The sequence below is a fragment of the Macrobrachium rosenbergii genome, chromosome 3, assembly GCF_040412425.1.
Source record: "Macrobrachium rosenbergii isolate ZJJX-2024 chromosome 3, ASM4041242v1, whole genome shotgun sequence".
Classification (NCBI taxonomy): domain Eukaryota; kingdom Metazoa; phylum Arthropoda; class Malacostraca; order Decapoda; family Palaemonidae; genus Macrobrachium; species Macrobrachium rosenbergii.
In genome coordinates, this window is record NC_089743.1 from 83508989 (window position 1) to 83526665 (window position 17677).

The window sequence follows — 17677 nt, forward strand, 5'->3', positions numbered from 1 at the left end:
TCTACCGATAAAAGTAAAATTTAGTCACCAGTAATCAAATAAACTTGATTAGAGACCATTTACTAAACCATTACCACTACAATTAACGAATCATACTTTCTGCCATTGAATCCGGCAGCTCCGCCAACACAGGACTTCAAGAATGAAGTTTTTAAAAATTACTTTTAAAACCGTCATTGATTTGAAAGCTTAATATATAGTTGAAAAGACTTTACAATGGGGTTATAGAATATCTTCAATACAAAATATCGAAAGACTGATGGAACTGATACATGAATTTCTTGTTTAACAATTCCAGTATTAACAATTCCAGTATTAACAAATACTTCTGACTTGGAAAAAGATAAAATTATGAGTTCACAAGTAACCTTTTTTAATCTGATTAATGATTCTTTTTCAAATTACTATCCTGAGTAACTACACGCTATGGGAAAATTACAGTCCCAGCGTAATTCAAAAAATTGTTTCAACAATATATAATTAAATATGCCAGGAATGAATGAAATTCTCTTTTTTAATTTCAGTACACTATATACAAGCTTAAAATTTTTTCTCTCTCTCCCTCGATTGCATTAAGGAAACCGATGGGGATGGAAAAGAATGACGAAGCGTTATAATTCCAATATAAACAAAAACAAGATGAATAAAAGTTGTGTGGGGCCTTGCCTGCCAAAGCACAGACGCAGGAAACACCCATGCAAATCAATCTTGAGAAAACAACATTTTATAATCTCGTACGTATATTCTCAAAATCATAGTTACAGAATGCGTAGAAAACAATTAAAAATGAAAGGATACCAAATTAATATTAACTTACGCGACACTTTAGAAATCAAAACAGCAACGGTTAATGAAATCTACAAACAAAAAAATTAAGTAAAATAACACGATGAGTTCTCAAGAAGACCGTTGCGCATCCAAATGCAACAGGTGGCCTCTCTCAATATTCATTTGGGGTTCCCGTCCACTCCCATTCATGAAAGCTTTTCCATCACGTATTTCCTCTCTCTCTCTCTCTCTCTCTCTCTCTCTCTCTCTCTCTCTCTCTCTCTCTCTCTCTCTCTCTCTCTCTCTCTCTCTCTCTCTCAACATGGAAAAGACTTAAGGGCACGACAGGAAGAGTCACTAAAAACATGTCTATAAAATTTTCATACATTTAATAGTTTTAAAACTTTCCGTCTATAACTCGGGTACAACATATCTGTTATTAATCCTGCAACACGTGGGCGATATTTTTCTTTCTACCGGGGCCGAAGGCTAGAATTTCATGCATGAAGCGTTGAATACAGATAACATCTAAATATATCTACAGTAAAACCGTAACAATACAAAATTCACAATTTTCAAATAGGCTAATTATGCTACATTGTCAGGGAACGAACACGAACGTGACATTACTTCTCAATAGAATTCTAAAATAAGTCAAACGGGTACACAATCTGTGTACGTGTTCATGGGATGTCTGCCGTGACGAGACCTAACACCCACGGACCTGAAGCATGAAAAATTCATGGGTTGTTCAACATCATTAAAATGAAAGAAATGTGCTTGCATTAAAATGAAAGAAACGTGCTTGCATTAAAATGAAAGAAATGTGCTTGCTTTAAATCACCCTGACAGCAGCTAACGCATGAAAGAGAACGATAATTAGCTCTTCAAGAGAAGGCCATTTAAACTCAACAGATTCATCAAAATAGGTATAATAAAAGAAATCCGATTGTTCGACAGAAAGCTCACACACGCGTATGAAAGCGGATGAATAACTGGGAGGCGGATGACAGGAGCAAATGAAAGATGGATGAGGATGATTGATCATGGGAGCAACAGCAGCCGTGATAGATGACCTGACAAGATGTCGAAAGGTGTGAATGGGTTCCTTACAACAGGCGATGATGGCGAGATGAATAATGGCGGAAAAAGACCGAAAATTCGAAGTTCAGAAGACTTATTACAAATACATCGACATGTAATATGACCATTTACCATCCCCCCCCCACAAAAATAAAATAAAAACATAACGACTATTGATTCATTACATAAAATATAACAATTAACAAACCATACATAATTATTTTATTACAAACATTGTGATATTTTAAGGGAAAACAGGGTTTAAAAGCAACTTTATACCAAAGCCTCAACAGCACACATCCTTCCATACATAAACAGCCATTCACCTATACCTGTAAGTATCCAGCTTCTTGGATACAGCTTCGAAATTAATACATCTTCGTTCTACCACTTTCGCAAAGCCATTAACTCTCCACGTTTTACCAATCACCTTTCCAAAAATCTCATGTCATACAATATAACCAATAATTATTCCATACATTATAGACGCTAAAAAATATCTATCTAAAGTTCACGTGGATCTCTTCAGTAACTTTCGCAGAATATGAAATAGTTTTGTCAATATATCTATCGGCCTATATTGCAATGAAAACGAATAAAACTATATGTAAAAGCATATAATGCCTGAATACATACACAAACGCGTAAAGGCTAGTATATTTACGTAAATGCATGTCATACTTTGCACTATCACTTTATACTTTAAATCATACAGGGGATAGGATCAATGCAATCTTTTGGCAGCCTTAATAGATAATGAGTTTGAAAATGTATCTAATCAGTGGTGCATAAAAAAAAATATTAATCTGAAAGAGTTAGCAACGCACCCTCATTTTGTGAAGACATGGAAGATTCTTTACCATGTGTAAAGAAATAAGTATCGGATTCTGTATTTCGACCAACACTAATAACTGTAGTTATCTTACCATTCACGAAACTAGCATACAGTATTTTTCATGGTTAAAATTCGATTTTCTTATCGCCATCCTTATTTCCAGCGAAGTCACATCCGATTACCTTACCAAGACCCACTGAAGATGAGAACTTAAAGGATAATAAAGACATAATGACAGTTCCAAAGACAGGAACAGACAAGATCCCATCTGGCCCTCCCGAGTCTAATTACGGTATTATAAAGTCATCTTTCATCTAAATCTCGCTGCCAACATATCACGGACGACTGAATGACGAGGAAAGAAGCTAATGACACAGGGCGTCAACCGAAAGTCTCCATCTCCCGTTTTTACTCAAAGAGGAACCAAGTTTTTTTACGACAAGGCAAAGGAACGAAAAATGACGATGAGGACGGCCGGCAAATACCAAGCCTGCATGAAATATGAAGAAAAGAGGGGGGGGGGGTGGGAGGAGATAGGCACGTATCTTGAAAGACGGAGCATTATAGGAAACATCAGAAATTACGTCAACGTTCTTACCTGATTAACAGGTTTTAGTGGCGAGTCGCCCAACCCTCAACAGAGCCTCCCCAGCCCAAACTCACATCTCGGTGGTAGGCTACCAAGTTTCATAAGTTATCTTAGAAACCCTAACCATCCTCTTTCCCCCTCCCCCCACTATCCACCCCACCCCTAGCTTGGCTAGAACTTGAATAATTTTTTCGGGGGAAAGAAGCGGGTGTGAATACTGCATTCTTGTCGTGGGGCTAACTTTGGCTGCATCAAATCCCTCAGTACAACAAACACTACCGTAAGCGCACAACATTTCTCGTTTTGAAACTCGTCCTTCAAACAAAATTATAATTTGAAAACATTATAAGTTTTGTATGAACAATCGTATCTATTCTCTTATTTCTGTCTTTCGATGAGGTCTGTAAAAAGAAAAATTCAACATTTTTTAAGAGAGACTCAGCACCTCCGAAATCTGTAGATTATTCGGGTTCACTCATAAAGCCCAGCAGCTGTGTCGTAAAATTGAATCCTCAGCCCTTTTATTTCTAATAATTTAGAATGTGTTTTTGTGTTCGTCTCAGCTCTAATACGAGCTTGAATATCACCAAACACTGAATTATACCTTGCCTCTCTCTGCGCTAAACACTCCCACCACAAGCCTAGATCCTTAAAATAATTAAGGAAAATAATTAAAGACTAAAAGAAACAAAGAAAACAAAGCTGTCTCCTTACCAGCTCCGCCAATCAAGAGAGAAGGTTAATGTGCGAATTTCTGCAACCCATGCCCTAATTTTGTCAAGATGAATAAATAACTAACGCGTGGAGTACCAGCGTTAACCGAAAGTTACTAACTACGCAACGCCTTACTCAGCACTTAAAAAGGACGATTAAACGACAAACAATAAATTCAATGAGCGCCCCGCACCCTTCTCCTCCATTACTAATCCTCCTTTCATCAGGTCTACTCTTTCCGCTGCTCTCTTACACGAAACTTAGCCTCTTACACAACGACCTGGTCTTACTTCTTTTTTTTTTCCCTCTGTTGTCATAACTGGGTTCAAGTGTGTGAAGTCACGATTTCATTTCTCTTTCCCTGAAAACATAAACATTTGGTCATTACCACTTGGTCTCGCATTAAAATTTACTGGAATTTCTGCAGAACATCCGGAGACCTAAATTCTGCTAAATATAACTGCAACGTCGATACTTTCTTTTCTATATATTATATATATATATATATATATATATATATATATATATATATATATATATATATATATATATAATATATATATATATATAAACATAACATATATACATATATATTTATTAAGTATGTATAGTATATACTGTATGAACTCAAATTAATCCTGAAGTATCATTCATGGAGTTCCCAGCCATGCTAATTTCAAGTCAACTCTCTTAGCTGACAAAATCTGAACACATCAGTAATTCAGCTACTGTAAAATATTTCTCCAAATTTAAGACCAAAGTACGCGATCATACTGACAATGTAAAAATCAACCAGTTTCTTAGAATTTTTTATACTACAGTTGGCGACGATTTACACAGTAGAAAGTTCCACTGACACCTCTCGAGGTCAGACAAGTCTGGCAAGCCTTTGACACCGATCAACGCAAAACATATTGAAGATCTGGAGAAAACTGTGCGTCTTTGAGGTGACACCGCTGATAAAATCCATATTCCATGATTATTTTTGTGTGCTCGTTTGGGTAACAAGAATGCTGAATTTTGAACTTAAGGAAAGTAGCACCCTATATTCATGAGAAACCCAAGCAAGTTAAATGGATGTTTGGGTAACAAGAATGTTGAATTTTCAAATTAAGGAAAATCACACCCTACATTCATGAGAAACCCAAGCAAGTTAAATGGATCTGAGCAAAATCTAAACACCAGTCTTTAACGTGAGGTGAAACATGGATTTAATTTATATAAAATAAATAATAATAATAGGTCCACCCCAATACAAGGAGGAAGCAAATCACATCGACTACATGCTCAAAAGACTGTATAATTAATCAGTAAGTAAATCTGTGGAAAGCAAAACAAAAACTGTCGGAGATGCCCAAACATCATGTATTGCCAAGACGACTGTGCCATTATGCGGGGGTGAAGAGAGGCTGCATCAGCCTTGTTCTCCTGACCATACTCCGAGTGACTTTCACCCGTGTCCAAATTCGATGGGTCATTTCCGTGTGGCTTCATGGATAACAATAGGCTTAAGACAAAAAAAAAAAAAATAAAAAAATAAAAATAAAAAATAAAAAAAAATTTAAATAATCAATGGAAAAAAAAAAGTTTCTTTGAACAGTACTGAAAACTCAGAGAAAGTTGAAACTGGTTTTTAAAGTGTTCACTGACGAGAGTACATTAAAGAACAAAGTTGATTAGACTTACCACACACATAGCACACAAATACACACACAAAAATGGGCGCAAGCAAGAGAACAAAAACATTTACTGTCATCAAGTACAGCTCCTGATGAGAAATGAAATTAAACAATAAAAATTATTGTGAACCCATAAAACAAATTTTTCCAATGTTGTTAAACCTTACTACAACTACATACAAATTCCACGTAAATCCACCGACAGTGAGTTACCTGTATTTCTCAAACAGACCAAAAGACACAATACTCAATCAGGTTTTGTGTCTGTCTTGGAAAAATTCTAAAAAATCGGAGGCAAAAAAAAAAAAAGCCTAGTTATTGCTATCAAATCCTCCAGTCCACACGCAACGGTCGCTTTCTCCAACAGAAGCAAGAACGATCGAAGAAAAAATGACAAGTCATTTACTTTTAAAGAGCCCAGATGCTGCTTCTGAGAGAGAGAGAGAGAGAGAGAGAGAGAGAGAGAGAGAGAGAGAGAGAGAGAGAGAGAGAGAGAGAGAGAGAGAGATTTCTTAATCTTCTACCTTCTTAAATATTGGTACTCCCCCATTCATTAACCCGGTAAATTACCGCGACACCCTCTTCACAATACATCATACATAATCCCTAATTGCGATGAAAATCCCCTAAGGAACAACAAATGTAAAAAAAAAAAATGCAGAGCACATCAAAATAAAAATGAAATAAAAGTAACATGTTACACGTTCTGGTATATCGAACATACAAGCTCCAGGAACCCATTAGGTTACCAACTTCAGTCTGGCAGGAAACACACAATGTAAGTTTCTCAAGTTAGTGAGCTTTTCGTTTAGCGACTCTTACTGTACTCTCCTTTTAGTGATGAGGAGGTTAAAAACTATTCAATACTCTAAAAATAAAACGCATATATATATATATATATATATATATATATATATATATATATATATATATATATATATATATATACATACTATAATGGGTGTGTAAATTATTATCCCAGTTTCACAAAAATAGGCTGATTACTGTACATCACGTTTAATAATAATAATAATAATAATAATAATAATAATAATAATAATAATAATAATAATAATTTGTACAACTGTTTAGCAAGAAAACATTCGTCGTGTCAAATGCCACTAAACTCATGGCAATCAGAAAAGCTACGCTAACCAAGACTGTAGTTTCTAATAATTCAGACATGGGAGAGTCATTTCAGACAAAAAGTTACGATATTTTAACCAAGTCCTTCAAGAGCTACAGCAACCTATAAACACTGCCCTTTCAAAACTGAAAAGATAATTTGTGATTTTTCATCGAAAAGATAATTTGGGAGTTTCCCTAAAATACTGAACTAACTCCCTATAGCTTTCTTTTCTCATGTCCCTTCAAGCACTAATGACCGTCGGACCACCCTTATAGAGGCAGATGCGGTGGGGTTGGGGAGTTGGTTGATGTCCGGAATCCTTAAATCCTCCCTTAGAGATTAAGGTAACCCTACGGGTAGGCGAAGTCACGAAACCCCCCAATTATCGTCGAGGGTTGCGCCGGAGAATGAACAACGGCCACAGTAATGATAAGCTTTGGATAGATCCCAGACCAGGGAGGTTATTTTCTTGGCAGAAGAAGATACAAAGACTTATCGTGGCTCCCGGTATTTGGCGAGATGTGTGGCAGACATTTTACCGTTACAGATGTTATGATAACATTATAGACTCCAGTAATTTCACAAAAGCTAAATGCCCGCTACCGGATCGTTAAAACTTGTGAAATGTGCTGAGAAACCGTATAGTCAAATGCTTGCCAAAATCTTTTAAAGGAATCTTTCACTGGTATCAGTTCAATAATCTTTTTTCATCGAAAAATGGAAAGCCGTATATAAGGAGAAAGTGAATATATACAAGAGGGAACCCCCCATTATTATTTTGCACAAACAGACCAAAAGAACACCTCTAAAGTAAAAAAAAAAAAACTAAATAAAAAAAGGTCAATAAATCATTTTCCTTCCTATGTTTGAATACATGACTCGTGCGATATGACAATCATGCATTAAAAAAACGAAAATGCATCTACATTACATTCACCATGATTACAAGTATTGTACATTAATAATTGAATTAGGTTTTAATGCACAGTAATACTGTACATTAAAAATTAATTCTCTCCGTGTAAAACTAAAAGGAAGGGAGTTTTATACGAAATTTTTTACCTCACTTAAAAAAACGACAAATGGTCATTAGATGTTAAAGACACAAGTTCGCACTGATAATAAAGGACGTCAAGTTCCACTCAAGGACATCCTGTCAGCAGTTGAAAATATTTTTAATGTCAAATGCCATCTTCCATGGAAAATTAATTGATTTGAAGTATAAATACTTATATCTTCGAGGTAAAAATAAGTAAACAACGACTATAAGGTTTCTTATTCTCACATCCGTCAAGAAAATCTTTGTGTGAAGAAAGCGATGGAAAAAAGACGATTACCGATAAAAAAAAAGTACCTGTAAAATAATTTGCAGCGTATCGAGGAAAACGAAGTGAATCTCGTGTGTATTGTTCTACGAAATAATCGTCATTCAAAACCTGAGAATGTGCCTGAAGACCTACTTTGCCCATCTTCAAAAACTGGCAATTCCGCACCGACTGGTCCTTTGCCCAAACCTCCCAAATGCCATTAAACAGGTCGAGTAAGGTGAATAAACACCGACGGTGTGGAGGTAACGTAACTTTCAACATTTACGGCGAGGGACACTTCCTAACATGCTTTTTTTTTTTTTTTCTTTTTTTTATAGGGCACTTGATCATACATCCGTTCAAATTCACATATCATCGTACCAACCGAGGAGGTCCATTATAGCTTTGCCTTCGTTAACGAAACTGTAAAAACTGAACATGCTATCCAATTTAAACATGATCTACATTCTACACTATCCAATTTAAACATGACCTACAAAAAAGACAAAGAACCTTTGTCTTCAGTGAACATGAATAATCTGATGCGATGAAGTTATACGACGTACCATAAAAACGGGACAAAACTAACCAAAATGGATAATGCCTCTAATCTTTTTATAAACAAGTTTTCATGTCCGCAAGCCAGGACGACTACGAAAATCCCCAACTCTAGAATATGGTTTCACTCAAAAAATCTGCAATCAAATTCTCAACAAAGTTTTCACAGATCTTATCTTCTTCAATATATAAGTGACTAAAATTACGTAAAGGAAAATTAAAAACACATAGATTATTAGAATTAATAATTCTCAAGTTACCTAACGCACGTGACCATTCGAAAAAAAAAATCGCACAACAAACAGTAACAGTTAACGAAAAATGAACAAACACAACCACTTCAGGAAGTGCTTCGCCCATTTGAAGGGTTGCCTCCTTTTTGGTGTTAAAAATTGCAGTTTTCATTTATAATTAAAACGAAACACGAAAATCCATAAAACGGACATGAAATCCACTCGTAATGGAAAGGGAAAAAGAAACTACTGCTAATAAACAAAACTTGAATACTTGTCATAAAATCCCTGCAAGTTTCAGTAAGTTCAAAAGTTACAAGGCTTGAGCGATAAAATCATTTCTAAAAAATCCCTCTCAAATTCGTCGTAATCAGATTTCTTGAAAGAAGCCCGTTTCCTACCTCCTGCAAAAGAAGTGTGGACCTTTAAGGAAATCATCCACTGGATTTGCAGTAAATTCCGTTTACAAGTGAGGTGGTTGTACGGCTTCTAGTTACCCAATCTGTCCCTGGATACGCGTGACAAGTAAAACCCCTTTCTTTACCTGCTTTTCCTAGGTACACAGTGACAACGAAAAAAAAACCTGCAATAATAATCCCCAGCTCCAGAGTATAAACAACTATCATAGGTTATATATAGGCCATACAGTGATTTATTTATGACTGGTGTATCATGCATTCGGTAAGGTGACAGACATATACACCTGTACCTGCATTCATGAAGCCATTACTATATAATTCAAATCCCCAGGAATAAGTAAAACTAAACTTGACCAACTGATAAAACATAACGCTACATGTACACTACAGGAACTTGCTACACTCTTCGTACTTTATACAAGACACTGTAGTGCAGATTTAAGACACACAACAACGAAATAAACGATACGCCAAGTGTCCCAGACGGCCAAAATTTTAATCAATTCTTAGAGTGACCAATGACACGTTTCTCCCTACAATTCGCAGTACACATTAATGATACCATTAAGAAAAACAAACTCTTAATCTCATCCCAAAGAAACGCAACTTCCCAATGACCTCTGTATCTGTACAAAAGTAGGCCGAGGGCACTACGACTAGCCCAAGGACAAGGTCATAAGGTCAGAAGGTTATAAAATGTAGGACAAGCACGCTACTCCTCAAAGCGTTAAGGGACAGTATACCAAGTTCGGAATAAGGCTTTGGTAAACGTTTTAACTGCGTTCATGATATGCGAGTTAATATGATTTTCAATCATCTTCAAAAGTATTCATAGTAACTTATAAAGGTTTAAATTCTAATAAAAGAAAGCTTTATCAAAATGAAAAGTGAGGAAACAGCAACTATACAAAAATTTGTATAACAGTCATGATAACAACTGTTAACCATCATATGAGTGAGAGAGGAGTTGGAAGATAAAGCATGCAAAAATACCTATTTATTGATAGAAAAGCGTAGCCAAGGCTCAAGATGAAGGGGTTTTTCCCAGTTTATCAAAATGCAAAAGCCCTTCTCTGGCCACCTGTAGTAGGCCCCGAGCTATTGGTACGAATTCTGCTCCGATCATCGCTAAATATCCAAAGGCTTGCTGACAAAAACAGTGATGGCTAAATTTAAATTCTGGACAACGTGTGAGAATATATAAGAAGCCATAAACCACACACACACACACACATGCACGGGGAGACGGAAAGGAAAAGGAGAGAGTTAAAATCCTCATGATAGTAAGACGGATTAACTCGCCCACATGGAAGAAAGAAACGGAAAAACCGCGCGAGATTCGCTTAACCCTGGCACTTGTGCAGCTTTGCGGCGGGAAGGGGAATCTGGACCCCACTGTACTTTGAGTCACTGTTGCATTCCCTTTGCAATGGCACCCTGTCACCGGCTCATCTGTTAACACTGATCCGCTTGAGCCGAGTGACTCAGACAGTAGCAATGGCGGAAGGCACCTCCATAAGGACATCATGAAGCGAGGCTTCTGCTTCACTTTCCTCGATCTTCCTGTTTCAACCCTCTCCCTCTCTTTGTCGCAATCTTCGCCCTTCGTTTAGCCCCCGTCTGCATGCACGAGCATGCTAGGGGATAATACACGAGGAAGACACAAAAGGCTCGGCCTAAATAGTTTTCTGTTCACATCACGTCTGATTCATGCACGAGTCTTCGACCGTCTTGTTCCTGGTCTTATAACTGGTTCAGGACGCACCTGATGCAATCATTAATGTATTTACTTATTCTCTTTGCCAGTGTACCTCATTTAGACAAGTTTGACGATTACTATTATTATCTCCAAATGTCTGGTTCCAACGGAGGGTGTGCTAAAGCACCCGCTATGGTTTACATACTATTGAAATTAAAAAAAAGTAATGTTGAAAAATTAATCGGAATCATCTCTCTCTCTCTCTCTCTCTAAATTTACACACACACACACACGACTAAATATATCAAATACATATGAAGCCACAAATATCGTTTATATGTCACTATACCTTTAGAATAACTAGCACTCAAAAGGGAATTACAACTGATAAGTGAAAATCCACAGAGAGGCAATCTGGAGGGCGTTGAAGATTTAATGTAAAAATGATTAGTTTTTTTGAGAATGATTATAAGTTTTTATGACTGAAGCGAAGCTGTTAGAATTTAGACGAGAGCGCCACAGATCTGGTTTAAAGGTGAATCTAAGACAAGTGTGTGTTATGCCTCCACGGCTATTTCATATTATTATGAATGGAGTGATGCGAGACGTCAGAGAAAGGATATAAGACACTTACACAAAGGTTTCATAGAAAATCGAGCCGGGAAAAGTTACGTACGGTTGATGTTTGTAGATTAAACAATACTGATTAGGACAACGAGGAAAGTGACTGCAAGGGAAGAAAGTCGAGAGTGGATGCGATCAAGGATCAGTTGATGAGGGTAAATGCACATCAAGATGGAGCAATGGAAATAATTGATTCTTAAAGGTATTGGGGAAGAACTACAATGGATGATGGTGAGATTAAGATGCCAGACGATAAGTCACAAAACACGAAGGTCGCAGAGTGTATGCCAAAGATTGGAACACACTTAGGACGCCTGTGAAGGTCAAGGCGGTAATGCACGAAGCAAATGTTGCGCCAACTCTCTTTTACTCGAGTGAAGTGAGGATGCTATAAATGTTAATGAAGTAAAAAAAGGTAGAAGTTGTTAAGATGAACTGCTTACATATTACTAGTGACGTAAGAACAAATGCAAGAATAAAAACGTGGACACGAGTAGAATTGGTAAAAATTTATTAAGGCAGATAAAAAGATGGACCAGTGCTTCGAGAAGCCCTGGACACGTGGAAAGATTGGAGTTGAATACATTTTTGAAAAGTGTATAATATGGATGTGTCTGGACGAGGACATTAAAGATTAGAAAGTTTTGAATGTATCAAGCTAAAGGATTTGGAAAGGCAAGGCCTTATTATTGAGGAGGTGTTGGAGTGCATGCAAGATATTGAGGAGAATAACTCAGTCCGTATTGGGAGATTTGACGTGATGTTAATGAGCCTTCTGACCAGATGCATGAACAGATTAATGATAAAGCTTTTAATATATTAATGATGAAGCTTTTAATAGATTAATGATGAATCTTTTCACGGGAGACTGCATTATATTGGTATACAAGTAAAAATTCCATACAAAGACTTATAAAAGCACACTAACTATAACAAATTATTCTTAATAAAAAACAGTACTCATCAAAGAGGCAAATTACTGCATTCTTCCAATTCCAAGTGCACTTATACTGTAAAACCACTTCGCAGCAATGGATTAAATTTCATAAAATAAAAACAGCGCTGGACACATGGCAATGAAATCATTATGAATGCGGCTCTTTGGCTCTTTAGGAAAAATGTCTCCCATAATCCAACATCACTGTCACATCAGCCATTAACGACCATAGTTAAATAAAAACAGAGAAAGAAAGCGGGGTACAGAAATTTACAACTGTCGACACTATAACGGGAATGTATTTAAAGCCTCTTGTACAACTTTTCATTAACGTGGAATGTCATAATTTTTCATTAACGTGGAATGTCATAAAGGTTATTTCGGTTTCCAACTTTTGCACAATCAGGCGCTGTGAAAGAACATGCTGGGAAAAACTTCTGCACTTCGGTATGTACTTTTACTTTCGAACCTATTAACCTGACGGAGGAGGGGCGACAAAACGATCAATGAATGAACTACGGAATGTTTTCAGTGCGGGCCACTTCATCTCGATAAATGACTATAGCAATCTGTTAGGGTTAACAATAGTTATAGCATTCAGTCTTGCATAAAGCTGAAATGCTATGAGAAAGTTTGCGTGTTTTTCATTGTCAAACTATTGATACGTGAAATAATGATCCTGTAAACACGCATACACAAACATACATACATTTACAATGTGAAGTAATACACGCACCACTATACACAGCTGGTTGAGATGGCAGCGATATTCCCATGAAAAAACTAAAATCAATAGTTTAAATTAAATTTAATTCAAAATCAGATGACAAACCATTTACTACATTAAAAACCCACATATCAAAGAAAAAATTTATAGATATATAATGGACCTTTCCTCCTCAAGCAGTCAACATTCACATTTCACTGTTAAAATGATGACAAAATATACTCACAAAAATGGGCAGCTTAAGGTTATTCACTGAGCTCTAAAATCTCCATTAAGGATGAAATGTACACACTACGAGGTTGGTACCACTAAAATTCGCCTTCCAACTAACATAAAACTTCACGCATAACTGAAAGCTCCAACAAAATCTACCACGACGTTAAGTGCCTTTACCTAGACAGCACTACGCTGTCTAGTCGGCATTAACGCCAATTGTTGGAAATCTTGAACGCCTATTTCGCAGTTCTAAAAAATGCTACGGTTTACTATGAATTTCAGATTACTGAAATAAGTCATGGGCTATTTATGTATAGGAATATGGACGATAAAGGGGGCAAATATCTTTGAAATAATTTAAACCAAATCCTAGTAACCCAAAGCTGCTGCAGCATTCTTGTAATTGAACTAAGGGTCATCATCACAGCAAAAATGTCAAATATCTAAAAAAAAATTTATATCAAACATGTTCCATCTCTGTTATTTAAATAGGAATATTCCATATATATATATATATATATATATATATATATATATATATATATATATATATATATATATATATATATATATAATATATATATAACATCTTACCTTCTTTGAGCTTCTTGATAGACTACAGTGCTTGGGTCTGGCGTGTCGTTCTGTTCCTTTCCTTGGCGAAGTGTCTCAGTAACAGCATTTGAATCTCTGGTGTCGGTGTTCTTCTCATTTGTTGATGAGGAAGAAGAAGAAGACGAAGGATTATTATTGTCTTTACTTAGGTTCTGCCCTGGAGGAGGCTGCTGTTGCTTGAGACGCCCCAAGGATTCCCGAAGGATCTGCCTCAGCTCTGGGGAGAGCTTGCGCACGTTCTCGCTCAGCCGGGGGAGTTGAGGTACTTTGATGAGTGGTACAGTGGTTCTGTACCTTCTGAGCGGCGGTCTTGGAAGGGGATGTACTGTTATGGGGCTGAAGGGCTTTTTGCTTCTGTTGCTCTTGACGAGGGGAGTTGCAGGAGGGGAGTTCGAAAAGGCGGCACTGCACTTTGGGGGGATGAAAGGGGACTGTTTATGGTTTTTGTCCGGGGGGCTGAGGACAATTAGGGGTGGGTTGTCATGGTGACGGTGGTGTTGTTGGAGACAAGTTCGCCCACAGTGTTGGGGGAACTTGCAACTCCTACAGCTGGTGGTGGAGGTAGCGGTGGCGGTGACGGAGGCGGTGGCGGTGGTAGTTTTGGCAGTGGTGGTGTTTGGGCCTGGGTTCCTGCTTGTAGAGCAACTAGCCCCTCGCCCTACTCCGACATTTTCACCACGCTGGAATGGAAAATATAAAATAGTTAAACACTTCAAAATATTTGGAAATTATTAGCTGAAAAAAAACCAGTAAACATAAATAACTTACAAATAAAATCATTAACCATATGTTAGGTAATGAGCCATAGGCTCTGTAGCACAACTTCAGAAAAGGGATTGTTGTTGTCGCTGTTTAGCCAGCACGGTCTCTTGATCAAAAAGCAGCCCGTAAGTATATTTCAACTGATTAGAAATGAAAAAATGGTCTTGAGTAAAATGGAGTACAGAAAAAGGGGGTTAAGTAAACATCTAATGGTAAAACTGTGTGACAAAATAAGGCAATATTAATTTTAAGTCGGAGACAACACTGATCACCTTTGATAAATACAAATTAAACGTAGAGTAAGAATATCAGTGATGCCATTCGGTGTACGATCCAACAATGAATAAGAAATAATAACGATAAGGTGCCAATGATTAACTACCGTTTACTTATCATAACCATATGTGCTGGGAAAAATTACTCGTTTTGCTCATTAAAATTCATACCCTTAATAAAATCCCATTTTGTTTTTAAAGAGATGCGCTTGAATTGATGATGCTTGTTAATTAAAATACACTATATATTTACTCGTAACTTAAAACATGTAAACAGGCATAAGCTGGAAGCTCCAGCAGCGAGGTCACTTTTTACCTAACGTGACTACATTCAACAATAAGTAAATTATTACAATAACTGGCTTAATCTCAGTTTTACCAGAGGCCTACGCTAAGCAAGGATCCATTACATTCACGTCGAAGGGGCTAATGCATCACAGCAGGGCGCTCTCGGCAACTATGCAAATTCATTAACATCTTATTGCAGAAAATAACCCATAATTCACATCCATCACGTAAGATTTAGCGCTCCCATCATCACAGTGATTAAGCGGCTGTTAGGAATACCAAATTATCACTATCTCAATGTGCTGATTTGCAAGTATGTAAGAGAGCCTTTGAACTGTATCTCTGTACATATTGTACATTTCTCATGAATTAGTGGAAGTACAAAAAAAAAAAAAAATTATAACCGAGATTTCAACAATGGTTCCTATCCCTTTTACCTTCGCTATTGATATACATGTTAAACAGTTGCTCTATACTTAATAGTTTATGAAATGTCACTGCTGAAAAATTCTCATCTTAAAAGGTCATAATAACGAGAAATTAATGTAATAATAACAGTTAGTTAACTTTAAGCCTGTTTAACAAAAGCAACAAAAATAACAGTCATTGTAAAATCCCTATAAACAGTCTATTCTAAATAACTAAAGTGGACCTGAAAGTAGCAGAGAGGGGCACACCCGGAACGGAACGAAGTTTCGCCCAAAGCTACGTAAACTCTACCTTTCCCTAAACAAGAGGCAAGATCGACATCTAGAGGCTTCTCTGCCTATGTTCACAGTCTATGATTTGGTAGAGACGCCAAAGGACATACAGTGAGTTATTAACTAAAATGAGGGTCATTAATATGCTGTACAAGATCCGAATAACAGAAAGTCTATTAAAACCCAAGGGAGGAAAAGTATAGCAAAATAATGAAAAGCTATGCATAATCAATAGCAAAAGTATAGCAAAATAAGAAAAGCTATGCATAATCACTAGCAAAAGTATAGCAAAATCAGAAAAACCTATGCATAATCAATAGCAAAAGTATAGCAAAATCAGAAAAACCTATGCATAATCAATAGCAAAAGTATAGCAAAATAAGAAAAAGCTATGCATAATCAATAGCAAAAGTACAGCAAAATAAGAAAAAGCTATGCATAATCAATAGCAAAAGTATAGCAATATAAGAAAAAGCTATGCATAATCAACAGCGTTTGACGCACAAACATTTTCAAAATTTTAAAAAGAATCAACTTTACAAACCCAATGTGACATGCTGTTGTACATACTGGTTCCTTTCCCTACGAGAACCTCCATACAGTGAAATAGATGAAACGCAAGTCTATGCAAATCTAACGGACTCTTTACGGTCAAACCACAAAATTTACATAGCATTTACCATGCTACTGTGAGCTAAGTGAAACCTTCAAATGTGGCACTAAGCAACAGCTTATCAGCTTAAGGCGCATTGATGATACCTGAGAAGGTAGTGTCAGTGCACGTAGATTTCGAAGCTGTGTGACTGAGTCTTCTAACTATTCAAATACAAAATTAAAGTAAGTAATGTGCAACTCATTTTCTTACAACACAAGGAAAATATAAGACTCGGCAGCTTAACATAAAAATAACACCAAAGCTAATGTCAAAAGGTAATTAAAAAATGCCTCAAAAGACGAACATAGGTCGAAAAAGAGAGGAAGTCTGATAAAACTTGTTTCTAGAAGGGGTCGATATCTCAACTACAAGAAAATTGGAAAGAGAACGTGATTTTTTTAAGGCACAATAAAATGTCAAAGACATTACGACCTAATTATAAATGGATAAAGCAGTCACGATTGGCAAACGAATGAAAAATAATTCGAACGAGGACAATTAAAATTCACATTTAAATTTTTGATCACTATTTTCACTATTACGATACAAAATTGAAAACCGGGAGTTTACAACACTACACTATATACAGGCTAACACGGGAAAAAAATTTCTAAAAACAAAAAAAAATAAACGAAGAAACCGAATAACCACAACGGTAAAATCATTCCAATGATTAATTAGTAAAGTTGAACCATTCCCACCTGCCTTTCACTTCCCAATACAAGAGCCAACGAGCCAGGAACGTCGTTCTGGATCCCTTCCACAGAAATATGCTTGACCACTGCAGGTTTCTATCACGTGCGACTTTCCCCCAGTCAATTCTCTATCCCTAGAGCAACGCTACCACAAGTCCACTAATTAAGC

The 17677-nt window shown here is 36.7% G+C and overlaps 1 protein-coding gene across 1 annotated transcript in view; it reads right to left on the bottom strand.

Annotated features, from left to right (window-relative positions):
* Positions 1-17677, bottom strand: part of LOC136826426 (mucin-5AC-like) — a 258342-nt gene that overhangs the window by 226157 nt on the left and 14508 nt on the right. Inside the window, exon 2 of the mRNA XM_067083649.1 lies at positions 14112-14812. Coding sequence (XP_066939750.1) covers positions 14112-14812 — 701 coding nt within the window. The remainder of the gene's footprint in view (positions 1-14111; positions 14813-17677) is intronic.